Source organism: Oxyura jamaicensis, chromosome 6, assembly GCF_011077185.1.
Source record: "Oxyura jamaicensis isolate SHBP4307 breed ruddy duck chromosome 6, BPBGC_Ojam_1.0, whole genome shotgun sequence".
Lineage (NCBI taxonomy): Eukaryota > Metazoa > Chordata > Aves > Anseriformes > Anatidae > Oxyura > Oxyura jamaicensis.
Genome location: NC_048898.1, coordinates 23,619,757 through 23,639,630, shown reverse-complemented (window position 1 = coordinate 23,639,630; position 19,874 = coordinate 23,619,757). Strand labels below are relative to the sequence as shown.

The 19,874-nt window shown below is 36.7% G+C and overlaps 1 protein-coding gene and 1 long non-coding RNA gene across 4 annotated transcripts in view; one reads left to right on the top strand and one right to left on the bottom strand.

The window, feature by feature from the left end:
• Positions 1-19,874, bottom strand: part of SLK (STE20 like kinase) — a 47,512-nt gene that overhangs the window by 6,730 nt on the left and 20,908 nt on the right. The window contains exons 3-17 of one of the 3 annotated variants that reach the window (XM_035329420.1): positions 18,043-18,091; positions 17,074-17,223; positions 15,609-15,681; positions 15,215-15,409; positions 14,440-14,521; positions 13,315-13,443; positions 10,043-11,455; positions 8,617-8,747; positions 8,250-8,373; positions 7,852-8,031; positions 5,777-5,869; positions 2,379-2,508; positions 2,010-2,134; positions 1,248-1,436; positions 386-511 (exon numbers count right to left, since the gene is read on the bottom strand). In XM_035329420.1, coding sequence (XP_035185311.1) covers positions 386-511; positions 1,248-1,436; positions 2,010-2,134; positions 2,379-2,508; positions 5,777-5,869; positions 7,852-8,031; positions 8,250-8,373; positions 8,617-8,747; positions 10,043-11,455; positions 13,315-13,443; positions 14,440-14,521; positions 15,215-15,409; positions 15,609-15,681; positions 17,074-17,223; positions 18,043-18,091 — 3,189 coding nt within the window. The remainder of the gene's footprint in view (positions 1-385; positions 512-1,247; positions 1,437-2,009; positions 2,135-2,378; positions 2,509-5,776; positions 5,870-7,851; positions 8,032-8,249; positions 8,374-8,616; positions 8,748-10,042; positions 11,456-13,314; positions 13,444-14,439; positions 14,522-15,214; positions 15,410-15,608; positions 15,682-17,073; positions 17,224-18,042; positions 18,092-19,874) is intronic. The other 2 variants (XM_035329421.1, XM_035329422.1) reach the window with 2 other exon arrangements.
• LOC118168817 lies at positions 145-19,851 on the top strand. Its single transcript, XR_004751811.1, has 3 exons — positions 145-155; positions 2,580-2,585; positions 19,728-19,851. It is a non-coding gene; the product is annotated as an uncharacterized LOC118168817 (long non-coding RNA).

Sequence of the window (19,874 nt, the reverse complement as noted above, 5' to 3'; positions counted from 1 at the left end):
CAGCCTGCACTTTGGAAAGACTGCCTTCCTCCCTGCCTCGTGGGCAATGCCTGGTGCTGCCTACCTCTGTTCTGATTGACATTTGAGCAAAAGAGGGTTAAAAGGAGACACTCCCTACACAGAAAAGCACTGGGAACTTGATAAATATTCTAGGAGTTATCATCTGCTTATGGCTCATGCTCTTCTTATGTGTAAAACGATTTCTTATTAATTGATGTTAGCTTCTGAGTCTGGTTAAACAGAACCTTGCAGGCCTTTGAAAGCAACGTTGAAAAATTCACATGAATCAGTAAAAATGCAGGAAAAGATGTTTCTGCTTTGCCTGCGCCTGTTATTAACATGAATCTTCCCACTGAACGTTCATTTAATGTCATCTATTTTTAACCTGTAACTGATGCAGTTCTCTGATGTTTGCTTCACACTGCAACTGAAGGTCCCGCATTTGATTTTCATGTTTCTGATGCTGAGCCAGTCTCTCGTTTTTCTGCCTCTTTTCTTCTTGAACTGCAAACTAAAATGAAAAAGATTATTTATGTTGTGCCTCTGTAGACAACAGTTTACAGGAGTCAAAAACTGTATAAACAAGTATAAACACCATACAGTATTAGTGAACAGAATGGTTTTAAGATACATGAATATTGACTGTATGTTTATTTTATTTTTAAACTCCTACAAATTGAATGGCCTCACAGTTTCATCCACTATTCCATTTCTCTCTGCACTCTAATCTCTCCTTAAAGCACAGCACAGACTTGTTACATTAACAAGTAGACTAGACTTGCTACATTAATCCGCATCTGTCTTGTACTGGGGAGCCCAGGACAGGACCCAAGATGTGTCTCAAGTGAAAAGGGGAAGATCATTTCCTCGGACCTGCCAGCAACACTCTTCCTGATGCAGCCCAGGATGCTGCTGGCTCACATTCAACTCGCTGTCCATTGGGATCCCTAGCGCCTTTTCAGCAAAGCTACTTTCATGGCGGTCAATGCCCAGCACGTGCTGTTGCCTACAATTATTCCTCCCAAGATGCAGAACTTTTAATTTGCCTTTGTTGAACTTCATAAGGTTCATCTCTGCCCGATTCTCCAGCTTGTACAGGCCCTTCTGAATGGCACCAGACCCATCCATACATCAACCTAGTTTTGTACCATCTGTAAGCATGCTGAGAGTGCATTCTGGCCTGTCGTCACACTTATGTTTACATCACATCAAGATTTTACACTACTAAAAGCGTTTTTATTAATTACCTGCTTAATTTTTTCACGATCTTGGTCTGGAGAGGCTAACGAATTGATTCTTAAACTTTTCTTAAACATAGCCATTCGAGTCTTTGCTTCACTTCGCTGGATTTTAGGCAGCCTGGCCCTTTCCTGAGTTTGCTTGTTCTTTAACTCCTCAATAAGGCGTTGATTATATCTCTGCATTTGTTCCGTTTCCTAAAACGTTAACCACATGTAAAAGTTATAAAATAACAGGTATTCTGTAACATTTCCATCATTTCATCAATAAGAATGTTGTTTGAGCATTTTTTTCAGTAGAAACCAGTGGCACTGCCCTAGTGGTAGGGGTGGGGTGGATCAAGTCTTCCATTTATTCCAGGGAGCTCTGGATCATGCCCAACCCATACAAAGTTATTTAATGATCTAAGAAATATGGACATATACTACCAGTTGTAATCGGTACAACTTCTCAATTACATTTTTAAAATGTCTCTGCTATTTGAAAGGAGAAACTTTAGTGGAACTGAACCTCCGCTCCTGCAGTTGTGAAGTTACAGTCTGGTTTAGATTTCCAAGAACTGAACTACTCTATTTTAGGTTTATTTGTTTTTCAGTACAAAGCACAGAACAAATACAGCATGGAAATACCTCCACAGGTATTACCTAGGCAAGTGAAGAGCTACGTGAAGAGATCACAAGTCTAAAATGTATTGTAAATCAAGTCAATATAAAATATAGAATACATTTTTGATTTAATACACAAAATAAAGCGTTAAAGTCAACACTAACTTTTTCATGCCTCTTAAGCAGCTGGTGCCTCTGCATGAAGTACTGATCCTTGAGCTGCTGTTTGAGGAGTTGGTGTTTCTCTTGTAGATGTCGTTCCTCCAGCTCCCAGATTGCAGCTTCACGAGCTGGAAAAAACGTAGGCTGGTTTAGAAAGTGCAATACAATAATTCGGAATCCACCTGCAATTGGATATTTAGAAGTGGCCTACAGCTGCATTTTAAGAGCAAAGCTATTCTATAGCACATGTTTTTATTGCGGTTCCATGTAAGTCATGACGGCCTTTGATTTCAAAAGTTTCAGACAGACTATGGTTTTATTAAGACGCAACACAAGTATCTGTCTTTAAGGAGAGAGTCTGATGCTGAATACCTCTCATGAGCTGCTGTTTGTTGTTGAGGCAATCGCGTTCAATAGTGGCTAGTTCTGTCTTCTGCTGCTGAATTATTTTCTTTAGAGATGCATCCAGTTCTTGTTGCTGCTTCTGCACAAATTCCTGCTCCTGGTGAAAACCAATAGGAATAAATTAAATTTTGTTCTTCTAGTCACATTGCAGTTTAATGAAATTCCCAGTTCTGTGTTATATATATGAAAACAAATACAGCTAAGAAAATTTGAGCTAGCATGCCTCGTGCTATAGAACTATGCATCTCTTGTATTTTCTATGCAGAGAGCAGAGAATGTTTTTAATATTTAAATGCTTTCGGAAATAAGAACAAAGGCAACAGACCAACCAATCATCTGCAAATCATTCCATCTCATCTCTCCTCAAAGCAAACTGCAGGTTCAAAGCTAGTGAAGACAAACAAGCTCACTATAAAGTTGATCTCAGTATATAAAATGTCATGGATTCGTGGATGTAAGAAAAAAACATTTATGATTATTTTGCTTTGGATTATTAGGTAAAGCCTATTTATTTACATGTTGGGTTTCAGATTTGTATCTCTCTCTCAGGTGCTTTATCCTGTCACGAACTCGAGTAGTTTATCATGTCACAAATATCAAGTTACTGACGGAGGTTTGGAATCGCGTCAGGCTGCCATGAAGACTCCCAGTAGCTATTGTGGGAATTGTGTCCTGCAGGACTTAGAGACTCGGTGCACCAGAGCTGACCTGGCTCCCTGCAAAGTGATATGCCTGCCATCTGTGTGATGCAGTCCCCGTATCACCAGCATCTTCCTCTTATCTAGGGTATCCCAGTCTGTGGCATCACGTTACAGAGAGCAGGTAGTAGCAGGAAGCCCCCACCACACCCCAAGGACATACTGTTGCATTTCTTCTCTGCCACTATTCAAAAACCAAAACCCAAACATACCTACAAGCATGCAGGCATGCACACACTTAAAGAATTAAAGCAGGTGCTTCTACCAGGATATAAAGGTCAAAAAAGCACAACAGTAGTGTAGGTATCAGAGCCAAGGCGAGCAGCTGCAGAGCTTGCTGCTATACATAACAAAGCAAAAAGATGGCCTGTTGGAAGGGAGATGGTGTGAGGCAGGAAAATAGTGCTGGGCTACAGGCAATGGGTGGAAGGGCTTCCTGAGCTAAGCTTTTTACTTTATTTTTACTGAATGAGCCATCAGCAACACGTGAAATGAAGTATTTGTTAAAAATCCTTTGTTATGTCCAGGAGCATCTTGATTTTCATCTCCACAGAAAGTCACCGAACAGCAGACAAGGCTTTCATTTCTCCCAGGGGGCAGCAGAGTTACACAAGTAACAGAAAACCAGAGGGAGGAAGCTGCGGACTGCTCAGACAGCAGCAGACCTGGGGGTACAAAAAGGACTGGGAGGCCATGTTTGTGAACACCAGGCATTCCTAACCAAATATATGGACTGAAGAAAAACACCACTTTGGTTCCCTTTCCAGATAGAAAGGATATGAAAACTAGGCGTTTACTTTGAGCATGTGGGCACGTAATTAATAGTGTGTATGATCTGCTAGGAGTTTTTGGATTTAGGAAGTGCATGGGGACAGCTGCTCTAGTGTAGTCATGGTCAAAAAACAATTATGCGTGGGATTTACTGTCAGTAATTTAAGTATCATTGCTACTGTATCTACACTGTAAATGTTAAGGACACAAAAAAACAAAAACACAAAAACTGTGCTAATTGCTAGTACTAAGATAAACCAGGCAATCGCAGAAAATCATCTGGCCTTTCTACGTCCCACATCGACCCAGGTATCACATAAATAACGAGCACTGACCTTACTGAAGAACATGCTGGGTGGTATGAAAGGCAGGCAGTACAAGGCAGTCTGCCTTTTTAAAATTACCACCTGGTTTTGCTCAGTAAATATCTTACTCTCATCTTTGCAATACATAATCTCACTGCACGCAGAGCATACAAGTCACACTGTTCCTCACATGTGCTGAACAAATAACACAGCAGAGAACAGCATTACATCATGTTTGAGAGATACTTCAGGTGTCTTGCCCAGAGGACAGTAAAAAGATGAAAATTTCAGTAAATGGTGCAGTGATATAACATTTGTGCTACCTCTCTTGGAGGCAGCAGTGAAACTGATCAGCACATATGAGGAGAAGAAGAAAACCACACATCTGGAAAATTAGGGAAATAAAACTTTTTGGTTTGCATTTTAGGACTTACATCCTGCATTTGTGCGTTGAAAAGCGTACACGAAGACAACTGAAAAGACTGAATCATAACCTGAGCAACGCCCTGTGGGATACAACGTCCTTCCCATGTCAGAATACAATCAAATACAGTGCTGCTCTTCTAAAGACAGAAGGTAACCTCTGCTGTACGTTAGAAATATACATTTAAAATGCCAAGCCTAATCGCAAAAAAGCAGTTGCTGACAGTAAAACCTCTGGCCATTTAAGATGTTCCATTTGCACCTTGCCTGGTACTTCCTCATTCCAAGTAAGGATCTTCCACCTTTAAAACTGTCCCTTGCTTTAACATATTGAAACCAGCGAAGGAAACAAAGTCACCACAACCATTATGAAAATTTAGTTCCTCAATTGTTTCCTTAACAAGCTTAGAGACACATCCTTGGTACGGGGAGAGCTGTAACTCAATCAAATTCTCGGCTGGGAAATCCCCTCCTGAACTGAACACATAATCAGATAGTGCTGCTGGTATTTTCTGCTAGGTCACAAACGTTTAATCTTTAAATTGCTCAATCCAAACCTGCTCTGCTGGGGTACAAACTCACTCATGTACAAACTACGGCCATCACAAAAGCATTTTTGTCTAAAATATTTGCCTCTTTCCAGCTGGCTCATATAAAGGCAGCGAGTTTGAAGGCATGAAATTATGTATGATGTCTTGTAGAGTTTCCCTACACCTACACTTAGACATTAAGTAACTCTCGTTTTACTTAATCTGTTCTGCTACTAGAGTAAGATGCCTAATGCTTACATACTCTATGTATGTGCCTCCCCTGAGCTTATATTGCCCCCAAATAACTTCTGCCTGAAACCTCCATCATTTGATGGACCTGCAGGTACTTACCACTCCTAAAGGCACCGTAATGAAAACTGCCATAGAAAAATAGTTCTTTTTTTGGCACAGCGTAACAAACATTATGCTCAACAGCACAGACCTGAAAATCACCGCTCCTACCATTCTACACATTATACTCCATGGGAAGTGACACGGAAATATTGAAGAAAGAGAGCAAAACACAGGGTTAGTTTGAGTTAAGTTTCATGTTCACTCAACAACAACAAGTGACATTATCAAGCTGTGTGAATACTGCTGCCTTTTGTATTTTAGTAGCTTGAAGCTGCCAATGTTACCTGAGCATGCTGGCTTTGTGCAAGCTCCTCTTTCTTGCGTTTCATGAGCTCTTTTCTCAGCTCTTTTGGTGCTTTCTCCACTTCACATAAAACCTACAGTGTATATAAGCATGCAGAAGGTGGCAAAAAGAACACTTTTTCTCCGTAGCAAGCATTACTGTGAACATAGGACATGCAGGTCAAGCACTAGAGGAACTGGGAGGCGTGCATTGCTTCAGTGGCAGGGATGTTAGCTTAGTGAGGAGAGCTTAATGAAAAGAGATGGAACAATGCATGCTTTAGGTGTGCCAGGGCAGAGAGAGGCATATGCCAGCTTCTTTTTGCATGCAAATGCTGCCCAGTGCTCTCAGAAATGGCAGGCTCTTGGCTTGCATTTCCATGCAGCAGCTAGAACAGTCGATAGATAAGAAAACCGCCACCTGCAGAAGTGGCACTTTCTTAAAGCACTACTGAAAAAGGGCTACTGAGTATGTTTACCTCATGGTAAAGCTGTGAAAAATGGTTGGAAACTTAAAATAAATTCCACCGAAAAAGAGCTATTACTGACACTGTCTTGAATATGAATTGACAAGATGCCTTTATCAGCGTTTCAACCATATATTACATCTACATAGGGTAAGTCTTAAAAATAATCGTAGAAGCAAATAAAATATTAATGGTTGTAAATGTTCAGTTCTGAAGAATTTAAAAGCTAAAACCATCCGTAACTGATTCTGTTTTTAAAAAACTTTTCAACATGTGTTTCAGCTCAATGTGAATTAGACCAGATGAGTAGAAATATTCTAAATATAAGCTGGCTAAATCAGCTGAATATGAGTCTGTTACTTTTTTTTTTTTTTTACTCACTTTAGAATGACAAAACTTAACACTGCACACACCTCAATATAACATGGGTAGTTTGAGAGCACCAGCTGCATTTTCCTTCAAACTGTAAATCACCTTCTGAAGTTCTAAATACAACACTACGCACCCAGAGACCAATGCCTATTTATTTAGTAGTGGAAGCATCATCAGAAAAGAGTCCAAATCACCACATGCTATTCCTGTTTCCGTGAAAGAACTGCTTTTAGCTCAGAGAAATATGTAAAATTCTTCCCGCTTTCCCATGTAGGACCCAATCACCAGTAAGTAGAAAGAGACTCAAAAAATGCAAGAGGTTCCGCAAAAGAAGAAAAATGGTTATTTATATATGAGCAGACAGTTCAAATTGAATACAGTTTTTTCTATGTATTTTTTTTAACTACAGGATCTTTCTATGCAAAAGCATGGACAGGACAGATTCTAAAAGAAATCTCTGGAAGTCTAATAACTATTAGAGCAAATACGAGAGACATTTATATACAAACAAGCACTACATAGCTGATCTGAAAATGAAATCAAACAGCTATTATGAGGCAAAATCCATAGAGGTACACCACTCTTATTCTAATGCAAGCAAATCTAAAGCATAAGGTGTCAGTGTAAAGTGTCACTCACTTTGCCTTAACTGCACAACACAGGAAATTAATTGTAAAAGATTTTAAGTCGGACTTGTCTCTCCTAGCTCGCCTTTTTGAGTTAAAGAACAAAATTCATATAACTAACACTTAATATAAAAAAAATCTAAACCACATCAGCAGGCATTTAATAAAAATCTATTAAGCAAAACTGAGGAATTTAAGTGTTTCATCTCATTAATCAAGATCATACTCTTTTCTTTGAAATCCTAATTTGGTAAGTATTTACTAAGCAGTTATAGCTGGTTTGTTGAAAGTAGTAATCTCAAATATTTTCAGTCTTTAATAAAATACTGTATCTTAATCTACTATTTGTAAAAAGAATTATTGAATATTCTGTGAAAAATAAAGTCTCCTAATGTGATGACATTTTCTAGATTAAGTCAATACCCAAATGCTCCTGGTAGCTGTTTGTATTTTACTTTTGGCAGTAAAACAAAAGGAATAACACTGACTACTAGTACCCCCTCCACAACTTATTATAGCACATGAGCTTGACGTGACTTTTGGGAGACCTAACCTCAACCATTTGCTATGGCCGTACTCCTTATTTTCTATACCATCATCTTCGTCTCTTACCTCCTTCTTTTTGTTCTTCAGCATGTTCTGGAATTTGGACAATTCTTTCTCCTGTTCTGCTTTGATGCGTTTTGCTTCATCTCGTAAACGATTTGTGTGTTCCTGTTCTAACCGCTCTATTGTCTGCTTCTGCTGCTTCTCCAGATTTTCTATTTCTTGATCATATTGTCGCTTTTTGCTCTGATTAAAAAAAAAAAAAAAAAACACACACTTTTTTTGTTTACTAGCAGGTGAGTTCTAGCATACAAGCCGGGCGTCCCGTACCACAAAAATATTGCCATTATTAGCAAGAATGAAACTTAAATTATAGCCATCAGAAAGAAATGCCTGTAACACTGTTGTTAATATTTTGCCTTCAGGATGTCACATTTTAAGAGCATCAAAATCCAAAAACTCACTGTCATTTCCTGTTCAAAACGTCTGTACATCTGTTCTCGCTGTTGCAAGAGCTTGTTACTAAGCTGCTGTTGGGCTCTCTGCTCCTCTTTCTGAAGAAGTCTCAGCTCTCTTAGCTCTTGACGCCTAATAATGAAAGAGAACTTTTAATATTGATAGAAAAATAAAAGAAAGTTATAAGCTATTTTTGACTCGACTCATTAGGAAACACTTTACATTCCTTTCTATTGACAAAATAAATGAATGCAATGCCAAACATGACCAAAATAAGACCATTACCCCCCTTTCTTTTATTCAATGTGAAAAAAAAAATCAGTTATGTGCAAGACAATAAAACCTCCTGTAAAATTGACTTTAACAAAAGCTTACCGTAGAAATCTCATCTCTTCACTTTTTGAGTCATTTTCAGTAACTATTTTTGATGTGGTTACACTCACTTCTACTCCATCAACAACAAACTTCCTAGTTTTCTTTAAAGTTTTCTTCTGTCTTCTAGTTTCCTGAATAAACATCAGTAAGTTATTCTGTATCTAAGTAATATTCCTTAAAAAAAAAAATCTTATATTAAATTACTTCAAATGTTTGTGTGGAGGGCTGCTGCATATAAATCAGGAGTTCTTGATTATTGGTTATCACTTCAGTGAGAACTTGGAAAAATTCTCATGTACTGAAACATTCTTTATTCAAAGGAAAACTGATTACTGATCATCTAAATTGCCATTCAGAGCAAAAGCTGGGTAATCCCTGAATGAAAAACTGATGCACTTTGATTTTCAAGAGCTGAAGAGTTGCAAGTACTGTCGGCTTGTGCCTATAATTTTCCGAGTCATGAAAAAAGGTATTTAATTCTGAAAAACAGTACTGAAACTGAATGGCAACTAGCTCGTCTGCTCAATTATTTTTTTCTCACACCTTTTAATTAGCAAGGTGTTTTGTTGTTCCTCGTTTGTTGTTTTTTTTTTTTTTTTTTGGCTATTTTTAATTCTTACATGATAGTAACCAACTCACGTGACCTTGCTGACAGAATTGGAAAGAGTCCCACTTCTCAAAGCTGCTATTGTTTCACAACAGGACAAAAGAGACCCCGGCAGAAACTTGGTCTCCATTGTGTAAGGGTTTACTGCAAATACACTGAAGCCATGCTAGCACAGCCATGTCCTTTTTGTTGTTGTTTTTCTTCAAACCCATGATTACGCAGTTACAATCGTGGTATGGCACTAATCATATCAGTATAAAGATACAAAGTTCATATTCTGGAACGTGCTTTATGTAAATAAGCTCATTCATCCCAGCATAACTGCATCTATATAGTATAAAGGAGTAGTACAGTGCTTGGCATACACAGACTTGAGAGGCTGTCTGCCTTAGATTTTTTAAATCTAAACAGAGAAACAGAAGATGGAAGTGACAGGAATTCAGCATGAGATTCAGGCATGGTAAGAGATCTGACCTGGTAAAGCAGGGATTCTGTGCAGAGCAAGGCACTGAACCAGTCTTCTTGACTATGTGAACTACAACCACGCACAAATCTCCTTGTCTATAGTTATCTTTTATATGCTATTGTGCCTTAAAATATAATTGTGTAACAAAATAAACTACTAGCTTGGCTGCACAACATTCAGACATTACTGGGTGCTCAATTCAGAATACTGCAGTTTATACAAATTTTTAATATTCCACACTGCCATAGCAGTTCCTCACACAGTTTTTCTTAGCAAGGTTCAAACTTTGAGATAGTTTTAGGGCTACACTCACATAGGATTTTATATAAAAATATGTTATTGCTTATACTTACCTGTAAAGATATTGATCCCGTCTCTTTGTTTTTACTAAGGAAACTAGAAATTGACAAATTCAAGTCAATGCTGCTGTTATCAGCCGTAGAACCCGTGCCCGAATCTGCATCATTTTCCTTCAGATTCTCAGATTCCAGCTGCTGCAACGTTTCAGTATTGTCTTGATTATCCATTTTGACCTTTTGATCATTTTCTTCATTGCTTATACTAATACTGGGTACTGCAGTGACTTCAGAGTCATCAGCTTGTTCATCGGTAGCATCTTGAAGCTTACTCTTCATTATTTCATCAGAAGTTACTGCCGACTGTTCTTTGTCCCTCTGAATATTGTCTTCCTGGATATTCTCAGGTCTGTGCTCCTCTGATGTTTGGTCCATCCCCGTCAGTTTATCCACCGCCTTATCAGAAATAGCCTCAGGCTTGGCCTGCATTGTCTGCTGGCCCTCATCATCTTTTCCAGAGTCTTTGCTCTCTGTTTCCTCCATGCTACTTATTAGACAAATATCCTCATTTTCACTTTCTGCCAGCTTCTCATCTGCTTTGATCACTTTATCTTGGCTTTCTGATAGAGTTTCTTCAGAGCTGATTATCTCATGGACCTGCTTAGCCTGACTTTCCTCAGGTTTATCCACCATCTCGGGTATTTTATACCCCTCGATGATCTGTGTTTCAGCAGTACCACCTATCTCCTTAATGTTGTCATTCGCATGCTTTATTAGTTCCTTTTCTTCATCAGACACTTTATCCTCAGCACTAGGTACAGATTCTGTAGTGGTGTCTATCATTGCTTCTTCCTGATCTCCATCTTCCTTTCGCTCTATAGTATTATCTGCAGTGACCTTTTCATTCTTACTTTCTGAGAGATCTATTCTGTTTTCCTCTTCTTTTTCACCAGTTTCCTCAGAAATGGCTTCTCTGATTTCTACCGTATTAGCAGCTGTAGGTATTATTTTAACTTTATCTTCCTCTGTTTGTACGTTTCCTATGTCATTTTCTTGCTCTGTTTTTTGGTTCTGTTCATTTACTTCTGGTTTTGTTACTGCATCAAGTTCTTTCCCTCCTTCCTGAGGTTCTGTATTTTCACGCGCTTCTTCCAGACTTTCTGTACTCTTTTCAGCTGGCAATGGTTTGCCTTGCTCAACTTCACCAGTTGGCACAGAACCATTCTGCACTTTTATATCATCAGCAGTAACATCAGAGATGTTTTCAACCATGTTCCTAACGTTAATGCCCTCAGATTCGTCTCCAATTGTTTTATCATCTGGAAATATTGTACTGTTTTTCTCCTCAATTGCATTACTTTCTGTTTTTTCAGAAAGAGATTCCAGAACAGAGGCATTCTGTGAAAGCTTATCCTCTTCAGAGCTGGCAATACTAAGGTCTGATGATGCACGCTTGTCTGCAGGTAACTGCTAAAAAATTAAAGGAAGAAGAGTATTTCATCATTTTCTAATTTAAAGAACAGTTCTATGGAGGAGGCAGAATTACATGAATTATTTTAAATTTATTATTATTAAATATTATTTATTATTCATATGATTATTATGAATTATATGAATTTGATAGTTTCAGACTCCTTCACCGGGTATTATGACAGGACAAGCATCTTAACTGTAGCTGGGCTCTGAACAGAACATTTCACAAGAACGCTCCTCCATTTCTAAGAATTCAATAAAACAAAGTGCAATCGAAAGAAAGGGATTATGATCTGTCCTCTGCCACACACTTCACAGAATCTTCTAGTCTTTTTGCACTCACATCGCTCCTTATTTTATTAGTTTAGTTTCCCTAGTAGTCCCATCTACAGCCAGATTCGAAAAATATCTCTTTGTTCTGTTGGCTAGGAAGGAGCAATGTAGCTTTAGTTAGCGCAGCACTGATAAAATTCAATATTAAAACCTCCTTCTGCTTCCTCAAAAATAATCTCTCCTTTTGTTCTTTGATAAAAATACCTAGATTTCTTTTTCAATCACTGTTAAACTCCATTAAAATTGTGAAAACGTCCAGCACAGCTGAGTAAGTGGTAATATGGAACTGGAACAGAAACAGTTACCTAACTGTAGAAATTGCCATCGCTGGAATTTAAATGAATGTTATCAGATTACATGCAGACATACAGAAGAATATACCAATAAAGTATCACTTTAACCATAATTGCCCTTTAACTCTTCAAAGTGATTATGGTATCTCTCTGTCTGTAGTTACTGTTAGAACCCTGTAATTTGGAGATAGGGCTTCTGATTTGCCGTTTGGAATATACTAGGCTAATTATTGTAACAAGCGCGGGTTTGATCACACATTTCCCACCTGAAGGTTTTCCTAAGCACACAGAAAACAGTTTTTTAATTTAAAAGTGCGTTTAAGAGATTTCTTCAATTGTTCTAGAAGCTTAGTGTTCTCCATGCTTTTTTTAAAGCTAACACAGTACTGCAACTGCATCTTCCTCCCAGCTCCCTAGGCTCAGACAGGAACCATCCTAACAGTACAAGGCACAGCTGTTTGTTTTGAGACACTTAAGAGTCACAGGGTGGACTTCACCCCCAGCTTGCCTGGGGATGGATGGCTTAGCAGCTAATCAGCAGATGGAGGTTGTGTGTGATGCCCTAGGAGATAGAGAGTAATCCTGGAAGAAGCTGGTAGGAAGGACTTGGAGGTCTGCTTTGGTGAGGTATGAGGAAGGAATGGAGGAGTGCTTCTTGTGCTGCTTCCAGTGGTACTGGTCACTGTCCACGTTGACAGTGCTTGAACAAGTTATATCAGAGCGCTGCCAACATGTGCACTGCACAGCCTACCACCACATAACTGAACTTCAGGGCTTTGCTCTTTGACAAACTGAATTCCTGTTGTAAGATCCTTAAACATTCTTAAGCATCTTTAAAAATACACTCAGTATCCTCTAAGTAACATAAATTTTCTTGATTTGGGGTTTTTCTTTGACAGCCACACTAAAATCACAAACTTAGCTTATGTTGTAATAGTCACATATTTTCTTTCATATTTTAAGCATCATATGAAATACACGAATATGTTAACTTGTCCATCTAGTCATTTAGACTTAAAACCTCTTAAAAAAAATACGCTGATTTATATATAAGTCTACACTGCATAAACAAGTAAAAATAAATGGAGATAATATTCCTTATTAATAGTTCTTAATGAGTTCAAGTTGGTAGTTCAAAAGTTAGGTAGAACATCAGAAAAATTGAGTTCTCCATAGGAAATCTGTGATTGAAACTAATTGCATATTTGAACAATTAAATTTTAAACTGACCAGAGAATTTTCTGTTTCCTCCTCTTCATCCTCATCTTTACCATCTTCAACTTCTTCTGTAACTTCTGCCTTAGCCTCCGCAATCAATTCTCGTATTGGTTTATTGGAAGTAACAGTAACAAACGGATGCTTGTGAAAGTAAAACATAACCACAATAATAAGCTCTAACTTCATTGTACACAGTGGGAAAATCATATCTTAAAATAAATACTAACTTCAGAGAAATGTTACTCTGGTTCTCTCAAACTTGAAGACTCAATGTTAACATTAATCATAACTGTCTTAATGTACTTTTCTCTGTTGAAGTTTTAAAATCAAAACATCTGTAATCACATATACTGTGTAAATAATCTAACAAACACACTAAAAATACAAGGAATTAATTTATACTAACCTGTTTCATAATCCAAAGTATAAAAGTAGATTTGTTTTAAGGGTTATTTTTCCTGGAAACGGTTTTCATTTCTTTTCAGTTCCACAGTAAAGCTATTTCCTGATAAGTTTTTATCTAGAAACATATTTTCCAGAGAAAAAATCTTTCTCCTTTGGAACATTTTTTCCTATCAAGAGCATAGAACTATTTCTTTAAGAGAAAACAGGTACCTGCTCTTCTCCTACTCCTACTGTCTTAATCTTCTTTCTCCACTTGGCCCTGCTGCTTAATCTATTCAACACGTCAGATGTATTACGGATAAAGTAAATGTGCGCTGACGTTAAACAGAATCAAACGTACCTAGTCACATCTACTCCTGTTTAGCCATTCTGCAGTGACAGCATTATAGAAGACAGCTGAGCACTAAAGCTTTTAAAACACCTGTCAGCAATTGACTACTTATGTAAATATCTCCTTCACCCATTACAGGTATCAAAGTATAATTTAAATACTTAGGCAAATTAATTAGTTATACTATATCAAAATGTGTATGCAAAGACTTTGATCTGCCCTTGGCATTATTTCATTATGTTTTGCCAAATAAGGATCATCCAATAATATTAAACACAGATTGTGTACAAACACCTAGTATTAAATTATTTAAGTAGTCACTCCAATTATGCTCTGCTTTTAAGAGAATATAAAACACGCTTGCCGTCAAACAATACTTCCAAGTAGTTAATTCCTCCTACCTGTAGAAGTTGAGTTGCACTCCACCTTGCATCTACATTCTTTTCCAAACATTTCTTCAGAAAATCTTTAAAATCTGATGACCTACCCAAAAAAAAAAGGTAGTGGCTTTTATTTAGCCTTGTCATGAGATCAGTACAGTGAAACATCTTTTGCTTTCACATGCATCTACACCACAACTCCATGTCCTTCTAATGATTTAGAAAAAGAGAAAGACAATGAGGGAATGAAAAGATCAGCATGACACTTATCATCATTAAAATATTCTTCCATTTATAGAAGAGTTGACTTCCAGCTGTGAATTTACAATAAACCACAGCTGCTATATCCCCAACTACATCACAGAAGGATATTATAATAACCAAATAGTTAAAAGCTTTTTTAGTTTTGTTGTTAATGTGTTTTTTTTTAGTATAAAAATATCTAAGTTTCCCTTAACCTAATGTTCTTTTTCAGGTAGTCTTCAGAACTTTTACTGCATTGGTAAAAGGTTATTTTTCATAAGTCTTAATGCAAAATCTGCCAAGTTCTTAAATTCTACAAAATATTTCTGTATAAAAGCTTCCATAAAGACGTACAGCAAAAATGTCAAAGTACCATTGTTTAAGGATATATATGTGTATATATATACACACACACAGAGCACATATAGAATATGTACCTGACTTAATGCATAAAACTAGTACCATCACACTGAGCAAGACTTAAGTCACACACATAGACCTTATAATCAAACTCTACAAACTGGGGTGGGAAAGTTGTCATTGAAATACAAACCATTTTGAAGGCTGTGCTAATGTAGGTGGATCAGATTTTGCTATTTTCAGGAGCACTCGCATAGGATTTAATTCATGATGAGGTGGCTCTATTTGAGCCATTTCTATTAAAGTAATGCCAAGAGACCAAATGTCAGCCTTGTAATCGTAAGGCCTGTCTTTAGATGTCTCGCACATTACTACTTCTGGAGCCATCCTGCAAACAGAATAATGAAGTACCAGGTTAGAAAATGCGCATCTTACGAAAAGGGTTCTCAACATGAATTTGCTGTAACATTTTAAAAAGCAGATTCTAATCTTAATGTATTTACGTGATATTTAATCAAGTTTATATTAATAAAGATAATATTAGGATATTAATTCATACTTAAAGGCCAGCAAAATGGTGCACGTACCAATATGGTGTACCAATGAAAGAATCTCTTCTTTGTATTGTTCTTGTGTTTTTCGCTGACACTCCAAAATCCGCTTAAAGCAAACAGCAAAAACAGCATTAAGTTGGAGGTAGAATTTTTATATTTTACAGCTGTTTTTAAAATGCTTTATGTTCCAAATCAAAGAGTCACAAAAATTCAAAATCAGATAAAGTATTTGCATTTTGATAACTGTATGCCCACGCACTCAGGTTTTATAGTATTATAATAAGAGATACTGAATAAAGTAATGACAATGTTGGGTTGTGTGGGACAAGACAGATGCACGTATCTGTTGTAGGAACAGGCAAGTTAAATTATTTTCATTAGAAAATGACTACATTAGCATATGAAGTGTTCCTCGGACATAGCATATTAACTCTTATTAATTCAGCAAATCATTCAGTTTTTTATTTCAGGGTTTAAATTCACTGAAAGTGAGATTTTTGTTTCATTTTTTCCCGTCTATCTCATACACTTCTTTGCACATCTATGTTATTTGTCAGCAAAGCACTATTTTTCATTTAGAAAAGATGACATTTAAATATAAACATTATAGACTTGTTATAGATAAAACTTTCTTAATGAAGATCTAGAGATTGGAGCAAAGGGACAAAATAGCCGTATGTTTATCTTTAATCTGTACAAAATGACTTGATGGGCTCAACACTTGAGAAGCCTAATTTTGCTCTGTGCGGTAAAAAAGGAGGATTAAGAGAGCTATTTATTCAAATACAAAACCTGAAATATTGACGCACTTAATAAAGCTCCAATGCAAGGAGGAAACTTGCTATTCACATATTTATAAAATGAGGAATCATCTACATCTTTGTGTACCAGAAACAATAAGTACAGAAAACTTAATGGGGCTAAAATACTCTTTTAAGGGACACTGTACACTTTTCAAAATTATAGTAAATCTTTTTTATAGCAATCTTGATTACCAAGCTTGAATACATCACTAAACGTATGTATGGAGGAAATCTCCCTCTGGTCTGCACTGTGAAGTAAGCTCTGTGCAAGCTATCAAGATACATGTGTCAGCCAGGTTTGACAAAAGGTTAAACTTGTTCTAGTCCATGTGATGAGGAGCCAGCTCATGTGAGGTTATTAAAATGAACAGAAAGAAATCACTGCCTCCCTTAGCATGAAACTCTATTGCCTGTATTTTCTCGTACACAGTATTACTTAGAAACTACAAGAGTACTTCTATTATGCTTAAAAATATGGTCCATGACAATGAGTTCATTATTAAATCTTCAGCCTTCCAAGAGAAGCCAAAAAAGTAAAAATAATATTTGCAGATGAAGAGAAAAATCTGAAGAACTTCTCATCTTTAGATTTGTATTTAGATGGCTACATACTGAACTCTGCCCAAGTATAGCCCGAAGACAATTATAAGACCACATGAAGTTCCAGAAAAGAGTTTTATGTGCAACATGCTTACCTAGTTTAATGTCTCCATCTAATGTGAAAAGAATATTGCCAGCTTTTAGATCTCTGTGGATGATCTTGTTTTCATGCAAGTAGTTCAATGCTTCCAGTGTCTGCCTGCATACCACTTTGATCTGTGGCTCTGTTAATGGCCTTTCAAGCTCTTGAAGATAAAGAGACAGTGTTTTTGCATTTTTATGTTATTTGCTTATAGCAACCAATATAGAAATATATGTAAAAAAAAAATCAATTAATCTGACCGATTCTAAACATCGTATGTCAGAAAAACTATCTTAAAATACTTGTTCCTTTTAGGTTAATATCAAAACTTCAATTTATTATTTTTTTTAAGTGAAACAAAAATTTCATCCCTCGTATCCCAAACCCTCCTCATTATGAGCTTTGTACCCCTACCTATCTGAACTGTGAAAGGCTACATAGTTCAGAGATTGGGCATCTTTTCTGTGGTACACAGATGTTGCGTACACAGAGATGTTGTTAAAGACAGAACCTTTACTTACTGGAATTAGCATTCACCTAATTTGAGGAATAAGCACAGGAAATCTAACCTTAACGTTGATGCAATATAAAAAGTTATCACAATGTAATTTGGAGGATGACAAAGGAAGGGGGAGAATGAGATCCTAAAAAAGGATCAATATAGATCATGTTAAAACAACAGAGAGCTTCATAAGCATGAGAGAACAGCTCATCACACTTATTTAAGGATCAAGACATTAAAAATGGGTTTTGGAAAGTAAACAAACACTTTAAAAATGAGAGGTTAGTCTAACTCAATAAGTTACCATACCCACAGATACAGTTGTAAATATCATTTAAAGACCCCGACATTCAACACATACGCCACACCTATTACATAAACGTTTGCATTTAAAAAACAATACACATGTGAAACAAGTCTTAAAATACATAAATATTATTAATTTGTTAAAAATGTTATTATTATTTGAAACTTATTTACCCAACATTACTGCATCTACTGCTCCACCTGCACAAAATTCGATCAGGATCTGTATATAAACAAGAGAATACATAAATTACAAGTTAAATAGTTCTGCTGAACGGAGTCACTGATTAAGGGACCACTACTGGGAGGCAGGAGTTTCAGACTATTTGACCTTGAATTATTATTTTTTAAACTAACCTCTACAAAATATCGGTACAACTTGGAACAACTAGCAGTGTGGCTGTGAAGCTAAAGCAGATGACTTGAAAAAATGCTTGGAGATCCTCAGATAAAGTTTTAATCCAAATGTAAAATTCCACGTTAAAAGTATCAAGGTCAGCTTGAATCTGACTAGTAATGTAATTTCCTTATGTTCTGCAAACTTTTTTCTGTTATTATATTGTACTTAAATACTTTAATCTAGTTGGAATATTCAGTCCAAGAGAGGAACTACATTATTTTCCAGTAGATGTCATCCCCTAGGTTAATTTATTCCAGTTGAGATGAAAATTTGGAAAAATGATCTTAAAGATTAATGAGAATGAATTTATATTCATTTTCATATTTGTATTCATTTTCCTCCATTTTTTTACTGATGCCTATAATACGTAAGTGGTTTTATCCCAGAATCAACTCACACTAAAATAACTCAATCTCCAGGTCTCAGTTTACACGTGAAACATAAATAAACTAAACTGCCGCTATTTTGGGGCACGAACTATGCTGACATTTAGGACAGAAAAACATACACAAAGGAGAAAAAGAATAGACAAAGAGAATGAGGAGAGCAGGAAAGCGAAGCAACGAGATCATTCAGGAGTGCCACCCCATTCTTCCTTAGCTGTTTTTCTTCTGCAATTTGAACTTTGAACACTAAATTATAACTTTCAGTCTGAGAGCTGAAGAGCATTTTTTTGTCCGAAGCCTAAACGGCCCTCTGGGAAATAGTATATTGATTTTTTGTACTTTACAGTATGTTTAAAACCAGAGTGTAATTGTTCATAGAAGAAGAAACCTCAAATTATACCCTACAAAATAACACTCCTATTTACCCCTCACGAGATAACTTTCTTCAAATTATAATTCAATTAATACTTGCAGCAATGGTACTAGTACAGCTATTTTATAATGCCATTCCTTGTAAATTCTTTAAACCTTTATCCCATATACATGCTTCTGCATACTTACTGTCAAGTAAGTAAAGTATAGCAAGTTCTGTATGAAGAGTTCCCTTCTCTAAAATTTTGTGTTCGATCTGACAATCTGACAAGTTCTCTGGTAAAGAAACTCTGTTTCTAAAACTGGAAAGCAAAAACATATCCTCTATGTCCAACTCTCATTCTTCTTTCTTCTCCCTCTGCACTAAGTTCTGTTTACCACATGATCATAGCCTTCGCTCTCTCTCCCACTTTCATGTCTCTCTACCTCACTGTAACTATATATCTACAATTTTATTTTTAATCTAAAGTTAGTTAGAAGAGATGTAACTAATCTGCCAGTGAAGCCCGTCAACTGTTCCACATTCTATGCATACTTGTTTTCATGTTCACCTTTATGCATGGAAATTTTTTCACTATTCCACCGTACATACAGCATCATTTTACTCCACATTCACATCACAGAAAGCATTTGCAAAGCTCATCAAAAGAAATCTCCATCAGGAAATATGGAATTACACTTCCATTGTTTCCATGCTTAAGGATAACTTGGAGGAAGTTTTCTGTTGTTTGTTTTAGGTTATCTTTTCAAATTATAGTCTCCTTTTAAAGAGACGTGTATCCTTTGTATAATTCCAAAAGCACTTACAAATACTGCATCAGGCCACCCAAAGGAAAAAAAAAAAAATC